At 35.9% G+C, this 22,617-nt stretch overlaps 1 protein-coding gene and 1 long non-coding RNA gene across 8 annotated transcripts in view; one reads left to right on the top strand and one right to left on the bottom strand.

Annotated features, from left to right (window-relative positions):
• KDM6A (lysine demethylase 6A) overlaps window positions 1-22,617 on the bottom strand; it is a 209,058-nt gene that overhangs the window by 129,787 nt on the left and 56,654 nt on the right. For all 7 annotated transcript variants that reach the window (XM_082446346.1, XM_082446348.1, XM_082446347.1 and 4 more), the window contains exon 3: window positions 6,286-6,394. In XM_082446346.1, coding sequence (XP_082302472.1) covers window positions 6,286-6,394 — 109 coding nt within the window. The remainder of the gene's footprint in view (window positions 1-6,285; window positions 6,395-22,617) is intronic.
• The window catches only part of LOC309652668, a 371,335-nt gene that overhangs the window by 304,165 nt on the left and 44,553 nt on the right, over window positions 1-22,617 (top strand). The window lies entirely within an intron of this gene.

The following is a 22,617-nucleotide window of genomic DNA, read 5'->3' as shown; positions in this document are numbered from 1 at the left end:
GTAACTAGATTTTCCTTAAGTCCTTAATAGAGAATGAGGGAAATCATTTATTTGGACATACTTATAATGCTTAAAACCGGTTTCAGGACTGTACCATACGTCTAATGGGCTTTTCCTTCCCTAAATCACCTAATCTTCACTTTGAGATCCCTGAGTTATTTACTGGCTCAAGAAGTCCTTGTTGGAGGCTTCCCTGGTGGCGCAGTGGTTGAGAATCTGCCTGCTAATGCAGGGGACGCGGGTTCGAGCCCTGGTCTGGGAAGACCCCACATGCTGCAGAGCAACTAGGCCCATGAGCCACAACCACTGAGCCTGTGCGTCTGGAGCCTGTGCCCGGCAACAAGAGAGGCCACGGCAGTGAAAGGCCCGCGCACCGCGATGAAGAGTGGCCCCCGCTTGCCGCAACTAGAGAAAGCCCTCGCACAGAAACGAAGACCCAACACAGCCAAAAATAAATAAATAAAATAAATAAATTTACAAAATCACTTGCTAAAAAAAAACGACAACACTCATTCAGGATTCCACCATTTAAAAACAAAAAAAAGAAGTCCTTGTTCATCCCACTAGGAAATCTTTTTAACAGTACTTCAGGCAAGACTGTCGTTTTCTTTTGCCACTTAACCAAGAATGGTGTGCTCAAACATATTAATTTCAACTCTCTATCAACCAATTTCCAAAGGTCAGATCTTTTTAATCGTTGGAATCAACTTTATTTATGGACAGACTTTTTTCATAATTTTGAGTTTTATTTTGCTTTTAAATAAGCTCATTTAGTCTGGGTAGACTTAAAAAAAAAGAGAAAAATATAATGAATTTAAAAGATTATAGAAAACTGGCAGAGTACTAACAAAGTAACCAGGCCTAAAAAAATTAAATGCAAAAGAAAACAAAAAAGCAAAAAAACAAATGCAAATAAGAAGGAAGTTAAATTTAACTTTCTGCCAGAAAAAGGGAGTCTCCTTCAGAGTAAGATGCAACAGAAATGCAAGGAAGAAAAAGATTTAAAATTCAATCTACACTCATATTAGACTATGCACTAACTGCAGGCAGAACTCAGCATTTCTCTTTTCATCTCTAGCCCAACGTATAACACTATAGGCAGCAGGTTAGCTGCTCACGGGTGAGTCTATGGGTATGGAAGGGAAGGAAAGGAAAGAAGTACAAGTAAATCTGTCAGTTGCACTGACTGTCATCTTTAGGCCAGAACAAGTTGTGACTGCCTAAGATTATTATTATTAGGTCAACAGATCTTTGATTATTTTTATCTGAGGCTGAACTATAAAGTTGTATTTATACCCTGGGATAAATGAGATCTCAGAGAGCTTATACTAACTGTTTCATTGTATACAAATGACTGATGTACCTAACTCCCTAGCACCTTTCTGCCTTCTCAAATCTATGACTGCCTAAAACACATCTTCTCTTATATGTAGCATTAATACACATTAACATCTGAAAAACCCTCTGGATAGTATCCAACACAACAGACCTTTGTTCCTAAGATTACAGAGACAAGCAGACAGGAAGTTGGAAAAGCAAAGAAACAAATCTGGAATCCTTTTACTCCTCTATCAGCATCTTCACTGAGGTTTTCAAGTCAAATTAATACATCTACTGAGATCTCAGACTTACTACTTCTTTGTCGTTATTAAAATAATATACTCCTCGAGGTCTTCATTTTTATTTTTTTATTTTTTTGGCCATGCAACATGCGAGATCTTAGTTCTCCAACTAGGGATCGAACCTGTGCCCCCTGCAGTGGAAGGGCAGAGTCTCAAGCACTGGACCACCAGGGAAGTCCCTCCTTGAGGTTTTTAATATCGCACATTTGGTTTACTACAAGAACCATCAAGTAGCTGTCTTATTTGTATTCCCTCAATGTGTTCTACCACCAGCTCTCTAGTTCTTGAAGCTACAACTTTTGCTCGTTGCCTGGATATGGACTTCTGACAACCTGGGTTATGGTCACTAGTTTTTTCCCTTGGGTTATTTTTCTCAATTGCATTTTCTAATTCTAGGCCACAAGTAGATTGAACAAAATCAATTATTCCCAAATTATGATGAGAGGGAGTGGAGGCACAAGTGATTTTTTTATATCAGTAAATACGTTTAAATAAAGTTATATAGAGAAAGAGGGTACAATGACTACAAATGCAATGAAAACACATGAATGATCACCTTAACTATATCAGCTTTCAGAAAGATACATCATAGTCATTCTATGTATATTACATGCCAGTTTATGTCAGTATTCTAGATTTTCATTTCATTTTACTATTTCAACACAAAGTAAATTGGTATCATATATACTATGCAAACTATCCCAATGACTATCTGAAAGAACTTTTAAACAAAGAGCAGATTCTTACAAGAATCACAACCTTTAGTTCCAACAACCATGACAATAAAGAGATGAACCATGCAAGGATCCAAAAAAAGGCAATTTTTGGAGAAGCCAAACTCAAGATCTATTTTTGGAAAACATGCACTTTATGTCCTTATACTATATATATCCTAGGATGGAGTGTTGTCGTCCACCCAAGAAACACAGAAAGATAGAAAGACAAAAAAAGCTCACCAACTCTGACTTCAGACTTCTCCACATAAGCAACTCTTAGCATGTAACTTGCCCTAGCCATTTATAATTACTGAGGAACTAAAACAACCAAAACCTACTTTGCCCAAAAGTGATAGACAATGCAACAAATGACCAATTACTTGAAGGAAGGAGGAAAGGGAGAAAAATCTATCGTCAGGTGGAATTTCAGGGAAAACTTCCAGCTCACCACAAACCATGAAGAAACTATGTGTAAAAGTGTCAAGGTTTTCATACTAATATCAGGAATGATTAATTATTGTATCTCCTTCAACTAATTTTTTTACTTCTGGAATTTTTACTATCTGCACCCCAAGTCTCTTACCTCAGAGTTTCTATCTTTTTATAATTTTGCTGTGTACTGAGGTACTTTACTACCGGATTTTCTAAGCAATCAACTTAACTTAATGACTATTCTCTCCTATAATGTGCCATACATATTCACAAATATTTACATACAATTTCTATTAATTAAACTGCTCCTGAGACCCATCACATATATTCACAAGAATATATACACTTGTCCTTCAGCCCAGGGTTCTCTGTCTCTCAGGTTGTTCTTCAACTCAAAGAAGAGAAATCACAGAACCATCTCCATGGCTTAAGGCAGTCTGTCTGACAGCCCCATCAGCTGTTTGGTTCAGCTGAGGTTGACAGGTTAGCTATGGGGGTAGGAGTGGAAAGGAGGTATGGTAGACACTATAAAGAACCACTCAAATCCCACTTCAAGGAAGGACTGTTTGCAGTCTTGCGTACAAGAGAGCCTCTAGCAGTGAGTTGTCTCAAGCTGAGGAGAGCAACCTTGCCTGAGGTCACACTCCTTCCCATGTCCAGTATGGAATGGATAGAGTATAAAGGCCTGGTCATCTTGGCCCAACCTGTGATAGCCATTCTAGCTCCGGGGCTCCCCATGGAGTTGGCCAAGGCTGTCACAGCTTAACTTCTCCCTCTGTCCAATCCTGGTTCCATTTCCCACCTTCCACAGTGCTGATCCTAAAGGTACTCCTTACTAAACATCTTGTATGCTAAACTCACTGCAGAGGAATCCAACCAACAATAGGCTAAGTGCAATAAGCCTCCAGCCTCCATTTTCCCGCAATCCTCTAACCAATTACATTTTCAGGATAAATTCCTAGAAGCCTAATAACCAAATCAAGTGATGGAAAATTTTTTAAATTCTTCATACATATTACCAACCAGAAAGACTAAAAAAATGTTTTATAAGGTCATTTTATCTTTTTCTTCAAACTCCTCTGAAATGAAAGAAAAGGTAATTTTTAATTAATAAATCCATAACAGTAATGACAACCAAAGTATACTATCTACAGATCAGAAATTTTTAGAAATTCATATAAGACAGGAAATAGATGAGATCAGAGTAAGAAATAAGGGCAGAAAAACCACAGTCCAAAATGCACACAAAATATTTTCTACCATTTTCTACTCCAAAAGTAGAAGCAGTTTTTCATAAGGAGCCCCAAACTCTGAAAATTTCATGCACAAGAGGACTCAGGACAGTATTTAAAGAACTGTCCTCAGAATAAACAGGGCCAGTAAATCCCCCACATACATACATCTGAGCAGTCTACTCACATGTTTACTGAATGGTTTATGTTTATTTCCCAGTAAGTTATGGTTTGTAATCTGTTCTCTAAAAATAAACATCTATTTGGCTGGGGCTAGAGGTTCTCATCTTGTACTGGTTCCAAAGAAAAAAGGAGAAAGTAGCCTGAGGTAACAAATGTCTCCATAAATTGGTGATGATGGTGATGATGTGTGGAAGGGGCTACTAGAGACTGGCTCTAGTTTGGGACTTCTGGGAAGACAGTGAAGAGAATGGATAGAAAGAGTTCAATACAATAATTAGTATTTTTAAAGGATTTTTTTTAAGTGGGAATGTTGTCAATAAAGCCTCAAGGATGAATTCAAACAACAACTCTCGTCTAGGAAATAAGAAGCCATCAGCTTGAAATACTAAAATATACTGAAATACAAATGTATACCTCTGCATTCATTCTCTCCTTCCTCTTCTTCCTATTACAAATTATCAATGGCCAGTTCATCTACACAACAGCAAATGGGTCGCAGAGCACACCTTTTCAAGGACTTAAATTCCTGGGTTATCCTTCTCTTCTCCCATCTTTCTAGATTACTCCTACCAGCTAGTTTGCCAACATTGTCTACTTGCCACATGCCCCCTACCACACCTTCCAAAAAAGAAAAAAACACCTCCAAAACAAATATCCCTGGATTCTTCATTACCTTCACAGCCAAACATTTTATAAATGGAAAATGTAGCTAAATTCATAGACTAATGAAGTTTTAAAAGCTTGCTTATTTATTTACTTACTTACTTATTTACTTATTTATTTATTTTAAATGACCACTAAGCAATAAGGACATACAGCCACATATGCAAACCTAATTTTCAAGTCTGGGTCTCTGTTTATATGCTCTAAAACTAGTGCACTCTCCAAATAAAAGGTGCAGCATTGAAAAATCAGATTGCGCAGAACTCTGTATTATTTCTTTTGTATAATCCTTTCCTTTAAATAAGTTACTGTTTTAAGTAAAATATCTAATAGATTGTTAAATAATTGTTAATACCTATTACCCTGAAGTCACTTTGCTAAGTACTAACCAGTCTCACACAGGAATCCCAAAACCCCTGAGCAGCTACCACATCCTCCCCTCATTTTACAGATTACAGATAGAAGCTCAGGGATGTTTATATAATCTGTTAAAAGTAATGCAGCTGAACCACAGAGATGAGCTGGGGAATAAGCCTAATTTCAAACCCCATAGCATACCTGTCTCAAAGTAAAATTGTATTTTCATTAGGAAAGTATTCACTTGACCTAAAATAATTAAACACGAACAATCCTTCACTCTAGCCCTGAACAACCTTTCCAGTTGTTCAGCCCACCTAAATACATTTGTGGAAAACAAGCATAAGTCCATCCACTCCACATTAAAATGTTTACTATCATCAAAAGGTTAAAATGTTATTGATTATAAGAATATAGTTTTTCTTTGCCTTTGGTATTGAGGGGTGTGGTAACTGGGGGGTGCTTTTAACTTCCTAAGTGAGTAATGGTCTGGGTCAGCAGCTTGGTACCACAAAAAGGACACATCTTGGGTGATGTGGGGAACTACCTTCAATAAATTAACTCACTTATTTCCGATAGGAAAAACTTTTCAAATGAATAAAAAAATGCTTTATCCAACGCTCTAGCTCATGTGTGATCATCTCTCTATGTTACTTACCTTTACAATAACATGGCTACAGATCAGGTTTTCATTCAAATATTTTCTAGCTAAAATGGAAGTTAAAGGATAAAGAAGAGAAATGCTGAGTTTGTGTTACTTTTCCAAAGTGTCCATCAATGGCTCACTTTCTACTATAGTCGAGCCTTTAAAAAGCAGGAATTTTTCACAAGGCAGAACAAAACGGTAGTACACATGTAGGTGGTTATCAGTTTAGCTGAATGGTCAACTTACTGCTGATTTACATGGAGTCATGTGAACTTTTCCCACTTCCATCTACTCCACTTTTCTCATTGTTTAGGATGTTCATAAGCTTACAATTTCTTAGAAGTAAAAATGGTAATACCTCCGACAGAGTACAATTACAGTTATTTTGAATACATATATAAATCAAACAGTAATTAACAAAGGGAAAAAATTACCTTTTGGATAATCTTCCAATAAGAGGTTGAAGTGACCTAATTGACAAAAGAAATCAGACTCCACTTTTCCTTCAGCTTTTAAGATTAGAGATTCGTAGCAGCGAACAGCCTAGAAATAAAAAACACAAACATTTAAGAAAAGGACAAAACCCTAAAATACATTTCCTTCCTGAGATAATGCATATAATCCTCCATTCAGTCACCCAAGAAATCAATATATTTTACTTGTACCTCAGATATAGCCAATGCAGCATTCTCCTAAAATACCTACTTACTAAAAGAACCACTAATTATGGCATAAGTGCTTTTCCTACTTATAAAATGGAAATACTTGCCAAATAAGATAATATAGGAACACTCTGATGACTTTATTCATTAGCTGTAAATCTAAATTTTCACTGTGGTCCATGTTGACATAAACAAATATATCAATCTTTTCCACAAACGGGAAGAACTTTATTGAATTACATGAGAATTCACAGAATCTCCAGAGTAATAATAACTACCATTTATACTGAAGAGCTACTTTTTACCATCCCCTCTACCCACTTAAACTACCATAAACTGTCTTTCAATTATCTTCTTATGATACACGTCATACCCACCAACTCTAACTCTATTCCTAATTTTACCCCCATTCCAATACATGCATATGCACTCACTCTCAGTTTGTTCCCTGAAGAAAAAAAATAACAGTATTTTAAGAATATCATTCTTTTTTTGTAATCCAGAAGAGTGCAGGGGGGAAAAAATGAATGATGGAAAGAACAGGATTCTGGAGTCTGACAAATTCCAGTCATCATTAGCTACAGGAGATCCTGGGGAACTTATCGTCTCTGATTCTCAGTTTTAATAACACTCAAAGGGCTGATTAAAGGATTAAAACTAGAAAACTTCTCTAAGGGTTTATCACAGTGCTTAGCACTCCATAGGTACTTAATAATTGTTTCTCTACCTTCTACTTAGGTTAAGATAAAAAACTCCAACTCTTCCAGGATTGTCTCAAGCACCCCAATAATTTTGTCAAAATTTCCCTAACAATCTACACTACAATGTTGTTATGTGTTATTGTGTCCTGGAATCACTGAAGGAAAAACTGGGAATGATTTCTCAAATGTCTGAGTACACTCTCAGGTTTGGTGTCCACAAAACATAGTTTCCATTATCAAAAAATCCTTTCACCACCACTTCAAGAGCTTTTGATGGGATAAGAAAGTGTGATGTGGGGCATGGTACCCACTTAAAATGCCTTGATTTTTCCTCTCCTGTAAAATATAGAGCCTTTGATGAAGAGTTTCAAATTTTAAAATTTACCTATCCAAAGCACATACATAAATACTTATCAAGTTTGGAGAAGCCATCCTAAACAAGGCGAATTTTGGGATGATTTTACCATCCTTAAAGTCTAACAGTTATTAAAAGGGACTGTTTTCAGTTCTTATTCCACTCTTAGCTATCTAAATGTGCATATATACAAAATCACAATCACTGAAAACTTATCATTCTGCTTCCTTATAATTAAAAGAGCCTGAATGCTACACTGACATCTCAGAAATTACTATAATTTGGAGGCATGAAATTTCAAGATCCTCTTTATTTAAGTCATATATAATCCTATCTGGCAGATGGTTAGAGTACAAAAATATAATTTATTTCAGTGCTTTTTAATAACAGTGAAATTCATAAAATTACTGGGCTACAGTATGACAATTATTAATTTTTACACTAAATAAAATGACTTTTTAAAGCTAATAATGGCATTGTAAATAAAGCTAGTTATTGTCTTTGTTTTTTAAACTCTTAGTTAGATATTTAGAAACTTTTGCTACTCCTCTCTGATAATTTCTCATGGCTGATTAGCATTAAATTTACAAGCAAATATAGTTTCATGGTGAAAAAGATTTCAAGATACAAACACAAATATATTTTCTTTAATAACCTAAGCAAAAAGATGGCAACATTCTATACTTCCTCTTATCACCAAACATTGATGCCCCACTACCATGATCATCTATTACCTATCTTCCATATTCCATTAAAAAAAGGAACACATCTAAAGTGAGTACTATACACAACTCTGATCATCACGAAACACAACACCAGGCAAAAATCAGAATGGACACTCAGATTCAATCAACAGACTCATAGTAATTTCCAACAAAGCCAGCATGTACCTAAACCTACCAACTAATGTTGGTGGTCAAAAATGACGCTGACAGAGCCAAATACCAAACAAAATGAAGATGAGCAAAAAGGCAGAATAAACATTCCAAGCACCTTGTGTCACCATTTCATGGTGAAACTTCATGAATTTATTTGAAGTGTTTGAGGTAAGCACTGATATTAGATACAGGCAAATACTAACAATTTTTTAAAAGCATTTAAAGGAAAATAAATAAATGGGGCAATTTTCCAATACTACTAACTCATAAAATAACCTAGAATGAAACAGTGTTTTTATAGTAATGAGTTTCATTAAAAGGCTAGTTTTAAACATAGACTATATGTAAATTCAGGCAAACTTCTATAAAGCAAAAACATTTGTTAAAAGAGTTACTTTTTTTTTTTTAACATCTTTATTGGAGTGTAATTGCTTTACATGGTGTGTTAGTTTCTGCTTTATAACAAAGTGAATCAGCTATACATAAACATATATCCCTTTACCTCCTCCCTCTTGCGTCTCCCTCCCACCCTCCCTATCCCACTCATCTAGGTGGACACTAAGCACCGAGCTGATCTCCCTGTGCTATGTGGCTGCTTCCCACTAGCTATCTATTTTACATTTGGTAGTGTATATATGTCCATGCCACTCTCTCACTTCGTCCCAGCTTCCCCTTCCCCGTGTCCTCAAATCCATTCTCTACATCTGCGTCTTTATTCCTGTCCTGCCCCTAGGTTCTTCAGAACCTTCTTTTTTTTTTTTTTTTTTAAGATTCCATATATATGTGTTAGCATATAGTATTTGTTTTTCTCTTTCTGACTTACTTCACTCTGTAGGACAGTCTCTAGGTCCATCCACCTCACTCCAAATAACTCAATTTCCTTTCTTTTTATGGCTGAGTAATATTCCATTGTATGTATGTGCCACATCTTCTTTACCCATTCAATATTCAACGAATATTCAACCCATATGCTAAATATTAAGAAAGCAAAATTTCTTATTTTTATAAATGAAAAACCTATAAAAATAATGGTATATCTTGCACTGGGGATGAGCAACACCTTCCACAAAAATCACTTTAAAATCCTATAGTTGTTTATAGTTAGTGGCTTACACATCTATAATCGTTACCACCTACTTGAAAAAAAAAAAAACATTGAGAAGGGAAATAAACAGTTAATCATTAAATACTAGAATCAAAGGAGAGTAAAGATTCTCCCAGCTACGTAGAGAGACTGGATGTCTTCCTCCCATTACAGTGCCATTTTCCACAATGCTCAATATAATTTGTGCTCGGTAGCTGCTTTGTTTTTATTATTTGAAAAACCAGTTATCTCAGAATAGTAATACTATCATTACCCTCTATTTCTAAACCTTGACAGATAAGCGCTCATAAACACAGACATGTAAATAATTTGTTTTTTTATGTTAAGCATTAAAGTCTTTTATGATAAACTTGGTCAATCCCTAGCTAAAATATGAGTTGTTACTATTTTAGGATTGTTAAGTATAGGCAACATCTAAACAAATGTGGGGTTTTTTTCCAATTTGAAAGATTAGCTGAAGTAGTTGGGTGACATACAAATGGTAGAGAAAACTAATGTAGATTTAAATACCCCAAATGGTTTCCTTTTTTTCTCTTTCTTTCTTTCTTTGTAATGCCTGCCATGAATGCCCAGAGACAGAATCTCAACACAGTCCTAGTTTGGTGGCTCCCATTCTGAAGCCCTTCCTCTTCTATCAGGTTCCCAGGTGCTTATTGCCTCCCTCACCTGTAAGCTCCGTCAGGGGAAGGGCTATATCCTAACCCATGATCACATGATAGGGGCTTAATATACATTTCTTGAATTAATGAAGCAATGTCATGTTATTATTTTAGGTTCTCGAATAACCCTCTCTTCTTTGTCCTAAACTTCCATTTCTTAAGAGCTGCAAGTCAGGATGCTAAGGATTAATCTTATTAGTTATTTAAACTCATTTCCATTAAGATATAAATCACTGATATTTTAAATGAACCAAACTTTTAGGTTGAATATAATAAAAGCAAGCATGCAGTCCTGCCCATAATTCCTAAAAACAGCCACAGACATAAAAGATGGTTTAGCAGCTGACTACTTACAAAAGATTAGGGATTGAAGCAGACTACAGGTCAACATGTCATCCATGAAATAGGGCTACTAAAAATGTATTCATGGTCCAAATTAATGAAGCATATTACACAAATCAACACCAATAATCAGCTCACCAACGTCTGCTCTGACCAGATCTCCAAAATTATCTTTAGTTCTGAGTGCCACATTTTAACAGGTGGTAACATAAAGGTTACAAGTTTGGTGAAAGATGGAAAAACTATCATGTGAAAATGATTTTAACTGAGTTTAGTTGAGAAGAATCACCAGGGATGCTTTAGCTTTACTCAAATAGTTAAGAAGCTGTCACTTAGGAGAGAAGATTAATTGCACTTTGGGTAGTGCCAGACATCAGACCAATGAATGGGTATAATTTACAAACAAGTTTAATTCAGTTCAATCAGAAAGGAGAAAAACTTAAATATGCCAAAAATTAAATGGGCCATCTTTCTTTGGCTCATATCAAAGAATTAAAGCATAAACTACTAAGGTATCTTAGTGGGGGGTAAAAAGGAGAGTTCTTACTTTGGATACAATTCTGAGCTGCAGTTTTTAAAGATTCCTTGAGCTTCTCGGATATAAGCACACAATGTGCAATATTATATATAATACATAACCGCACACAAACACACGTGTGTATGTGAATGCATCTCTCCTGACTTGACTCCATGATTACATTTTATTCACTTTGAATTTCCAGAATTTTTAAATAAACATACTATCTTGACCTCCTCCCTCAAAACCATAAAAATGTCTGCATCATTAAAGCTGATATCCTTCCCAGAAATAGGCCTCCTAAATCAGAATTCTTCCTCTTTCCAGGCACTCGCAATGCCTTTGCCTGTTTTTAAAATACCTTAGGAATCTGAAAGGGTTGAAAGTACCTGAGTCTAAACCATTTTTTGAAATTTCAACACACCATTTTTTTAATGAAGGGTTACACACATAAAATGATAATCTTAAGTATTATTGATTCTTAATGACATCCATTCCTGAACTTATATATCAGACTTCCCGTTCTTCTCTTTTTAATTTCATTTACTATTTTTGAAAAGTTAAAATTTACACATCACCAATTCTAAAGGGTATGTAGTGAAAAGTCTCTCTCCCAATCCTAACCCCAGCCACCCAGTCCCCTTTCCCAGATGCAACAAATGTAAAAAATTCTTACTATATTCAAGATTATTTTGTGCAGATGCAAGCACATATATTTTTCCCACCTTAGTACTAATATTTACATATTTATATAAACACTGTTTTGTAACTTGCTTCAGATTATAGGAGTCCCTGATATCCTTTCTCCTCTTCTTCTCTGTTCATAGAACCCCTGAATTTAATTAGACATATGCTGACACAGAATAAATACTGGGATCCCCAGTCATCCTTGTGGGTGTGGCCTGGTGATTAAGTTCTGGCCAATTGGATATAAGGAAAGGACATGCTCTGCTTCAACCCCTCCTCCCCCTAGCTGGAAATCAGCCAGATGGTAGAAGTCACAAGCTGGGGATGGACAGTAGGAAAACAGAGCCAAGTTCCTGGAACAGTAGAGTTCCAGAGCAGCCCAGAACTGATTGCCTCTGAGAATTCTTATTAAGAAATAAATGAGTATGCAGCCCTCTTTCCTCATTTAAATCAAACAAACAAACAAAAAAGCAGCCTAATGAAATAATCATTAATACATACCAACAGGATAAACGGAAGTTAAAAGAAATCTAATTAACTGTCACCCATACCTAACATTTTAGAGAAGATACAGGAACTTATACATCTGTTATTCTACCCTATCTCCCTCACTCCACTTTTCAACTAATATACATCTTTTGCATCACAACAAAGTCAGTTAACAAAATTTAAGCATATCAGCATGGATCCTGGATTTCTCAGCCTCTCTGGACTCTGCATTCAGTGGATATGCTGGATGCTAACGAGTAAATCAGCATCATTCAAGAAACTAACACCTTAAGTACCATTCTTTCCAAATAAACTATTGAAAATGCTTTGCTATTGCAAAACATTCTCACAGAACTACACTATTGAAATCAAACTAGATAATTTCGTAATTCAAGTGCTGATAGCTAATATCTGAGCTCTTGATGCGTACCAAGCACTATTCTAAGCACTTCATGTATACTTATTCATTTAATCCTCACAATTACTCTATGAGATAGGGAGACCCTACTTCACAGATAAGAAAACTGAGGCACAAAGTAAATCCTGTGTTCAAGGTCACAGAGCTACTAACTAGCAGGGGTGGCTTCAAACAGTATGGCTGCAGAGCCTCTGAGCAGTAAGGTGTGCAACTCAGGCCATGCCTAGGAACTTAAAGTCATTTGCAAGAAAGAGGACCTCCATAAGCAGCTCTTCCTCTTACACTCCAACACACAGCTCCTTCCACAACTCTATCTACCTCTACACCAAACACAAAAGCAACACATAAGGCCGCTAGTTCCTGTTCCCACCATCCCACAAGGAAGATTTAGCCTAAGTTCTTTACCATGTTTTCTCACCTTGTTTTATTTTAAATCATATAAAAAGCAATCATCGTTATCCCCTCCCCCCCAAAAAGACACACACATTAAAAGAAAAAATCAACAACAGCAAAACAAAACAAAAAATCAAATTCCCATATTCAAAAGCCACCTGTGGCAGAAAAACACTACTGCCCATATATATAAATGATGATATACTATTTCAAACAAAATGTGGTGTATTATCTGGAAAATGTTAAATGGTTTCACCCTATTTCTTTGTATCTTCTGAATCTCCTTAGTTCACCTAGTGTTATTATTTTCTCTCTTTAGTATAACTGGCACAGAATCCCAAATACAGCTGCAACAAAGCAAACTAGGCTGTACTGTCTCAACCATCAACAAGTTGCTAGTTTACTACTAACTCTAAAACCTTTATCGTTGACGCATGCAGCCAAATGAACTAGTGAATCCTACATAACTACACATGCACGTATACACGCCCAGGACCAACATGAAATTTTTATTTTATTTTATTGATTTGATTTTTGGCCATGGCGCGCGGCTTGCAGGATATCTTAGTTCCCCGACCAAGGATGGAACCCATGCCCCCTGCAGTGGAAGCTGAGTCCTAACCAGTGGACCGCCAGGGAATTCCCCCAACATGAAATTTTTAAAAAGCTGTTGTGTCAAAACAGCCAAGTTATTTTCCAAATATTTTTTTCTGTATCATGCTAAATGTAACAATGTGCAGTTACACTAAAGTACATTATTTATAAACATGTGAATTAAGTCTTGGATAATCTTTAAAAGAATGTACATTTCAATTCTGGAGGCAAGGAGAGTATGAGATAAAATTTCAGCAGAATGACCTCTGTGAATAAAGCCCAGAATAATCCTGTGATTTCCCATATAAAGCAATAGGCTTTACTTCCCATTTTTTTTAGTTCATTTGCTTGCTACTCCAGTCTTTTATTTGTCTAGAGGTAGACAGACAATCTTACAAGCAATCATTCTCCCCATCACTTCAGCTGTACACGTTTAATTCAGAGTTCCCAAAATACACAAACAGAAAGAAAGCCATCTATCAATACAACAAGATTATGTAGCCCAAATCTTGATCAAGTTTGTAAAATATTATTATGCCTGCTATAACATGGATGCTTGCTTTAATATCTTTATCAGCAAATTATGCATTCACTTGCCTTATACACATTTCTAAAATGATAAATGCACAAAAAAGGAAGGAGTAAGCACTTCACTGTGGGGTTGGGGGGGGGGGGGAGCGGGACATCACATTTATGACCATGAGCTCCACTGAAAATAATCTACTTTGAATTCTACAACTTCTAATACGTAGTAGGCAATTAGAATTTATTTATTAAATTAATGAACGATCCTAAAACTAGGAAAACTGCAACACAGTAAAGGCCCCTCCCCAAAGGTAGTCCTTTAAAAAAAAAAAAAGTTTTAATCGATCTGAATATACTCTTCCAGACTTTTCTCTATGCAGAGTCGGCCCTCCATACCCATGGATACAGAACCTGCTGATATAAGGGCCAACTGTACTACACCATTTTATATAAAGGAATTGAGCATCCGTGGATTTTGGTATCCGTAGGGGTCCTGGAACCAATCCCCCTTGGATATCGAGGGACAACTATATAAACAAATAGTACAAATCTTTGTATGCAGTTTATAAACTATTTCCTTCATTCTATATATCATTAACTGCTTACCGTATCAAAGTATACAGATCTTCATCAAAATTAACATCTGCAAATCATTTAAATAATGGTTAAACCATAATTTGTTTCTACTGAAGAGTATCTGGCTGTTAACCAAGTTTTTACTATTACTATTACCCAATGAACATAATTTGGCCAATTTATATTTCTTCAGGGTAACTTCCTCACAGTTAAATGGGAGGCACAATTTAAGCTTTTGACAGTCCCACGAGCAAAAATGAACCAATATAATGTTCCACCAGCAGTGATCTTTTCCAGTTCTTTACTTACTTTTTTCCAAATATTTATTGGCTAAAGTTACTACTTCTTTCATGAACTATCAACCTGTTCATTGATTGTACCTTAAGTGCCTTCAATAGTTTCTCCCAGTAATTAGTACAAACTATCATTCTTCCACGTGTGCCATAAAATGAAAAGGATTAGGAAGTACTCCCACTTCAGGCAACCTGGACAATCACTCTGCTGAAAACTAAAAATGTCAGACAAAACATGGTGGCAGTGGGACTTACAGAAGGTTCTTACTATGAACTTGACCAAATGAGAAAGTTAGGAAGACTGGGCTGGGGGAAGGGGGAGACTTAAGAGAGGCAGAAGTAGAGAGAGTAGTGAAGCAACTTTTTGCACTGAGGACATTTTGAAAGTCTGTGTAAACCTGAGTGATGGGTTTAGAGGTCTCATTCAGGGATAGAACACAAAGCCTAGGGGCTACCCAAGGAGAGCAGTCAAATAAGACACACTCCTCATAACACTGAGACCTCAATGGGCTAGACCTTCAACCTCAATGTAACTGAAAATATGGTAATAAAACAATTTTTTAAATTTTATTTTAAAACTGGTCTTGAAGGACAAGGAAAATTGCCTGTCCCATAATGGCAATGATTGGAGAAGAAAATCTCCTGAGTATTTGTAACCAAAAGTCTGAATTCACTTGACCTCGGTAAAACAAACATCAGGCAAGAATTTATACACAGTCCTCAACTCACAGCAATCCAAAGTAAAGGCCAAACTGAAGCATACTACTATCACATCCGTGGCCTAAAAGAATTTCTACAGCTCCAAGGAAAATAAATTCTTCATATTCAAAAAGTCACTACGTATAGAGAGAGGAAAAAAAGCCGAGCAAAGAAGATGATCAATATGTAGATATGTTAAAATGAATATTGTTTAATGCAATTAATCACAACAAATATAAACAGAATAAGTATGCTAGGCAAGAAAAAAGGCTATCAATAGATTTTTAAGCCCAGATTTATACAATTTATTAGACACATCTAAAATATAAAAAAAGATTTAGAAATACTACACAAGTATAACCAAAAGAAAGTTGGCATGGTACCAGTTACCATGAATCACAATAAAGATTCAGAAATAAAGAGAACTGGCGCATTAACACAACTATACAGTAACCGAATAAGGAGCTCAGAAACACACCTTCACATGTATGGAAACGTGCACAAAAATGGGCAAACTATAACCTAACCAAATAAAGGTGGCGAGCCAATACGTTATTTCTAAGGGGAAAAAGAAGGAAAAAAAGCAAACAGTAGACTACTAATCTACACATACAAAAACCTATTTCAAATGGATTAAAGACCTAAATAAAAGGCAAAATTTAAGAAGAAAAGCATAGCAAAATATTTTGGACAAAAGGATAGGGTAGGAATTCTTTAAAAATGCAAGTCATGGGGGGAAAAGGTTAATTCAACTACATCAATGTTTGGGACTTCAGGTTTATCAAAACAGAACAAAACTGACAAATATAAAGGCAAGTCAGGGCTTCCCTGGTGGCGCAGTGATTAAGAATCCGCCTGCCAATGCAGGGGACATGGGTTTGAGCCCTGGTCCAGGAAGATCCCACATGCCACGGAGCAACTAAGTCCGTGTGCCACAACTACTGAGCCTGCACTCTAGAGCCCACGAGCCACAACTACTGAGCCCGTGTGCTGCAACTACTGAAGCCCGCATGCCTAGAGCCTGTGTTCCGCAACGAGAGAAGACACCACAATGAGAAGCCCGCACACCACAACAAAGAGTAGCCCCCACTCGTCGCAACTAGAGAAAGCCTGCGTGCAGCAGCAAAGACCCAACGCAGCCAAAAAAATAAATAAAAATAAAAAAATAAAAATAATAATAAAATAAAGGCAAGTCACAAACTGGGAAAATATACCTTCAGCACATATAGTAACAAACCATTCATATTCAGAATACACGAAACTCCTAAGAATCAGTAAGAAAAAACACTCAATGTAAAAAGTACTGGGGGAAACTTGATCTGCCACTATGATCCACAAAATGAAAGAATGAGCAATAAAATAAAACACAACCAAATTATCTGCTGATTAATAACGATCAAGGGGCAAACAGATACATTACCCACTCCTTAGATAAGTCATAAGGGCTCCTGTCTACTAAACCACTAGAAGATAACCCTGCTCTATCCTAAGTATAAATTTTTCCAATGACTCGAAAGGCTTCTTGACTCAGGAATTGAAAGAGTAAAACTAATAAAAGATTAAGCAAATTCAAGTATTTTCCATAATTAGTGGCTCTTTTAACAATCTGCTCCACTAAAAAGTTCATCTGAAAATCCAATCCTGAAAGAATATTTTACCAAAAATCTGAATTTAAAAGAAAGCTGTCTTAACACTACTCACTTAAAATATTTTCATATAAAGTATGAAAACTGTCTGTCCGAAATACTATTTCAATTTAGTTTAAGTCTCTAATAAGCTCATATTCAAATTTCTATTTCAAATCAGTGAAATAAATACCAGCCCACTTATCTCAGGAGAAACCTAAAATCTAGCTTCTCCACACAAGACACACACTTGAATTACTGGAATGACACACTTCTTGACATCTCAATCTTCCATTCTATACAGAATTTTGAGATTTAATTTCTTAAGTCTTTGAATTTCTGCTTCCCACCAAGATGCAGTGAAACAGACCAAATTTATTCCTGAATGACATGACTAAAAAACCAGAGAAACTGTATGAAACAAAGGTTTTCACACACTGAATATCAGAGAACACACGACAATAATCCTTGAGAAGGAAAAACAAAGGATGTGAGCCCTAAAGTTATCCCAAGCTTACTGCTTTTCAGGCTGCAGTACAGCTATGGGAAATTTTCTTGCCCAAATCAATGTAAGCTAGAATAAAGTGGAACAACATCCTTATAGTTACTGAAAGGAAAATAAATGTGTCAACCTACAATTCTATACTCAGTAGAAATATCTTTCAAAAAAAGAAGATGAAAGTACACTTCTTCAAATATACAAAAGGTGAAAGAGTTCAACACCAACAGACCTACCTATAGTCTAAGAAATGTTTTCTTTTAATTCTCAGGTGGAAGTAAAATTATACCAGAAATAAACCTTTACACAGAATGCAGAATGAAGACCACGAGAAATGACAGCTGCACAAGTAATTATAAAAGACATTTTTCTTATTTTTTTTAACGTCTCCTTAAAACACAACTGACCCCAAAACCTACTGGGGGGATTAAAAAACACTCGTAGAAGTAATAAGCGAGTTCAACAAGGTCACAGGACACAAGAGCAACATACAGAAAATAAACTATATTTCTATACACTAACAGTGAATAATTGGAAACAAAATTTTTAAAATACCTTTTATAATAGCTCCAGAAACATGATAATATGTAGGTATAATTCTAACAAAATATGTGCAGCAGAATCTGTATGCTGAAAACTACAAAACTCTGATGAAAAAAACTCAAATAACGCCCAAATAAGCGCAGAGATATACCATGTTCATGAACTGGATGATTCAGTAAGATGAGGACTAAAATCCTATCAGTATTTTTTGTAGACACAGATGGGCTGATCATAAAATTCATACATAAAGGTAAACTAGAATAACCAAAACAATTTTGGAAAAGAACAAAGTTGGAAGACTCACATGACCCAATTTTAAGAGCTATTATAAAGCTACAGAAATCAATTAACACCACAAGATACCACTACATACCTATTTAAATGGCTTTTCCCCCCAACTTTATTGATATAATTAACATACAACATTGTGTGAGCTTAAGGTATACAACATGATATAGGTATACATTGTGAAATGATTACCACAGTAAGATTAGGTAGGGGCTTCCCTGGTGGCGCAGTGGTTGAGAATCTGCCTGCTAATGCAGGGGACACAGGTTCGAGCCCTGGTCTGGGAAGATCCCACATGCCGCGGAGCAACTAGGCCCGTGAGCCACAACTACTGAGCCTGCGCGTCTGGAGCCTGTGCTCCGCAACAAGAGAGGCCGCGATAGTGAGAGGCCCGCGCACCGCGATGAAGAGTGGCCCCCGCTTGCCACAACTAGAGAAAGCCCTTGCACAGAAACGAAGACCCAACACAGCCAAAATAAAATAAATAAATAAACAAATGTGGGGTTAGAAAAAAAAAAAAGATTAGGTAGCATATCCATCACCTCACATAGTCCCCCCCCCCCTTTTTTTTTGGTGGTAATATTTAAGATCTACTCTCCAAGCAACTTTCAAGTATACAATACAGTATTATTAACTGTACTGCTACACATTAGTTCTCATCTTATAACTGGAAGTTTGTACCTTCTGACCAACATTCCCCCCCCCCCCCCGGCAAACACCAATCTACACTCTGCTTCTGAGTCTGACTTTCCTAGATTCCACATATAGTTGAGATCATACAGTATTTGTCCTTCTCTGCCTGACTTTATTCACTTAGCATAATGCCCTCAAAGTTCATGAAATTTTTTTGAGATAAAGCTGATGTACAATATTACATGTTACAGGTGTACAACACAGTGATTCACAATTTTTATAGGGTATACTCCATTTATAGTTATTGTAAAGTATTGGTTAAAATTCCCTATGTTGTACAAAATATCCTTGTAGCTTATTTATTTAAAGTTCATGAAAATTTTGAAGTGTGACAATACCATGTGTTAATGAGGATGCAGAACAGCTGGTAAAAATGTAAAATGGTACGGTCACTCTAGAACACAGTTCGACAATTAAGTATGAAGTTAAACATACATTTATCACAGGACCCGATGATCCCACTCCTAGGTGTTTACCCTAGAGAAGTAAACACTTATGTTCATACCAAAACCTGTACACAATGTTTATAGTAGCTTTGTTCATTATCAATGAAAACTGGAAACAATTACAATATTCTTCAACAGGTAAATTGATAAACTGTGGTACATCTACACAATATTTAGGAATATAAAAGAATGAATTACTGATATAGCATAGATGAACCTCAAAGGTATTATGCTGAGTAAAAGAAGCCAGTCTCAAAAGACCAGTGTATATACTTGTCAAAATGCACCAAAAACCTAACACAACATTGTAAATCAACTATACTTCAATAAAACATTTTAAAAAACTCATCAAACACCTAAAACAGGTGAAATTAAATATATGTAAATTATACCTCAACAAAGTTTATTTTTAGAAAGAAGCCATTTAAAGTAAAAACAGTAACAATGTATTGTGGGGTTTGTAACATGTAAAAGTAAAATGTATGACAAATACTACAAGAGACCAGGATGGGAGAAATGAAGTATATCCTTGTAAGGTCAACACTATGCATGATATGGTATAACTTGAAGGTAGGCTGTGATAAGCTAAAGTTAAAATTTTAAAAATTGCTTGAACTGATAAGTGTAATATTCAAGGTCAATAAACAAAGTCACTTGTATTCCTATATACCAGGAATGTTGGAATTTGGGGGGAAAAAACTTAATACCATTTATAATAGCACCCCCCCAATGAAGTACTTAAGATATAAATCTAATAAAATATGTATAGGATCTGTGTATGGAAAACAACAAAATGCTGATGAAAGAAATCAGAGAATATCTAAATAATCAGAGAGAAACACCATGTTCACAAAATAGGAAACATTAATATATCAATTCTCCCTAATTTTATATATACATTCAAGGCAATCCCAATCAAAATCCCAGCAAGTTTTGTATATACCAACAAGTTGATCTAAAAATTATATGGAAAGAAAAGGAATTAGAAAAGCCAAAACAATGCTGAAAAAGAACAAGTCAGCGGGTTCATATTACACAATTTCAAGACAATATAGTAAGCAACAATAATCAGGACAGTGTGGTACTGAGGAAAGAACAAACGGAGATCAATGGAACAACATAGAAAACTGAGAAACAAACCCATACAAATATAGGCAACTGTTTTTGACAAGATACAAAGATAATTCAATAGAAAAAGGATTGTCTTTTCCACAAAAGGTGGTGGAAAAACTGGAAGCCCAGTTGCAAAACAACAACAAAACCTCAACACATACTTAATGAGGTGAAATAAAGACATTTTCAGACATATGAATACAGCAGACCCACATGAAAAAAACAAAAATGATCTCAAAAGAAATGTCAGAGATTCAGAAAGAAATGACAAGCAAAGAAAATGTTAAGCATGTGGGTGATAACCTTAACAATGTTTCGTATTTAAAACATGTTCAGAATTAATATATACAACAACAATGGAATGAAGGAGGGGAGGACGTTAAAGGCTCTAAGAATCTTGCATTGCCCAAGAAAAGAGAAAATGTATCAGTTAGGCTTTAATAAGTTAAAAATGCATGCTGTAACCCCTAAGGCAGCTATTCTCAAAGTGTGGTTCACAGACAACTGGGAGTCTCCTAAACACTTTAGGGAGGTCTGCTAACGCAAAATTATTTTCATTATAATACTAAGATGTTATTTCTTTTTTTTAACTCTATTAACACTTATACTGATGATGCAAAAGTAATGGTGAAGAAAACTGCTGGCACCTTAGCAGAAGTCAAGGCAGAGGCACCAAAGGCACCAAACTGAACTAGAAATCACATATTGTTCACCACCAAGCACGTATAGGGTTTTTTTTTAACGCCAGTTTCATATAAGAATATCTTTGATGAAGCAGTAAAAATCATTTCATTAAATGTCAACCCTTGACCACACATTGTTTTAATAATCTTTGTGGCAACATGGGAACTTCGTTTAAAGCATTCTACTCCATACTGAAGTACAATGGCTATATTGAGGGTAAGTACATGTGCGATTGTTTAAGTTGTAAACTGAACTAGCCTGTTTTTTCATGGAACACCATTTTTTACTCAAAAGAATGACTGACAAACTATGTTTATTCGGACTTAGGTATTGGAAGACATTTTCTCAAAAATGAATGAAATGAGTCTGTCATTTCAAGAAAACTAACGAACAGTAATTTGTTGCCAATGATCAAACAAACTTGAGATTTCAAACAAAAATCAGCATTTTGGAAAACTATCTCCACGGTAAGCTTGACAGCTTCCCAAAACTCAAAAGGCTTTTCTGATGAGATTGGTGGTAATATTAATGAATACAATTTTTTGATATTGTGTAATAAAATGTGTTGACATTTGTAATAATTGGAAGTGCTCTCCTTTTCCTTCTTTCATGCTCACTGAACTGCCCCAAACCAAAATGTTACCACTTGTGTTTCTCCAATCCATTAACAACATGTCCTCCCTACTATTCAGGGGCTACAGTGTCATTTCAGTATCTATAAACTCTGAAACAAATCTTACAATTCAAGACAGACAGAAGGAAGGAGAGGGAGGGAGGGAGGGAGGCAGAAAGACAAAAAGGGAGGGAGGGAGAGAACGGACGAACTCAGTATATCATCATCAACTCACTGCTACTCCCAAAGCCTATGGCGGTATCAATAAATCATGAAAGGTTATGACACAACAATATATAGTAATCACTTACGGTATATCCTAAGTAATATCTTACTATGAGTAAAAAGTCCACCAAACCCGTTCTCCTC

The sequence above is a fragment of the Balaenoptera physalus genome (assembly GCF_965194825.1).
Source record: "Balaenoptera physalus genome assembly, chromosome: X".
NCBI lineage: Eukaryota > Metazoa > Chordata > Mammalia > Artiodactyla > Balaenopteridae > Balaenoptera > Balaenoptera physalus.
Note: the sequence above shows the minus strand (reverse complement) of the source record. Positions and strands in the feature narration are given on the sequence as shown.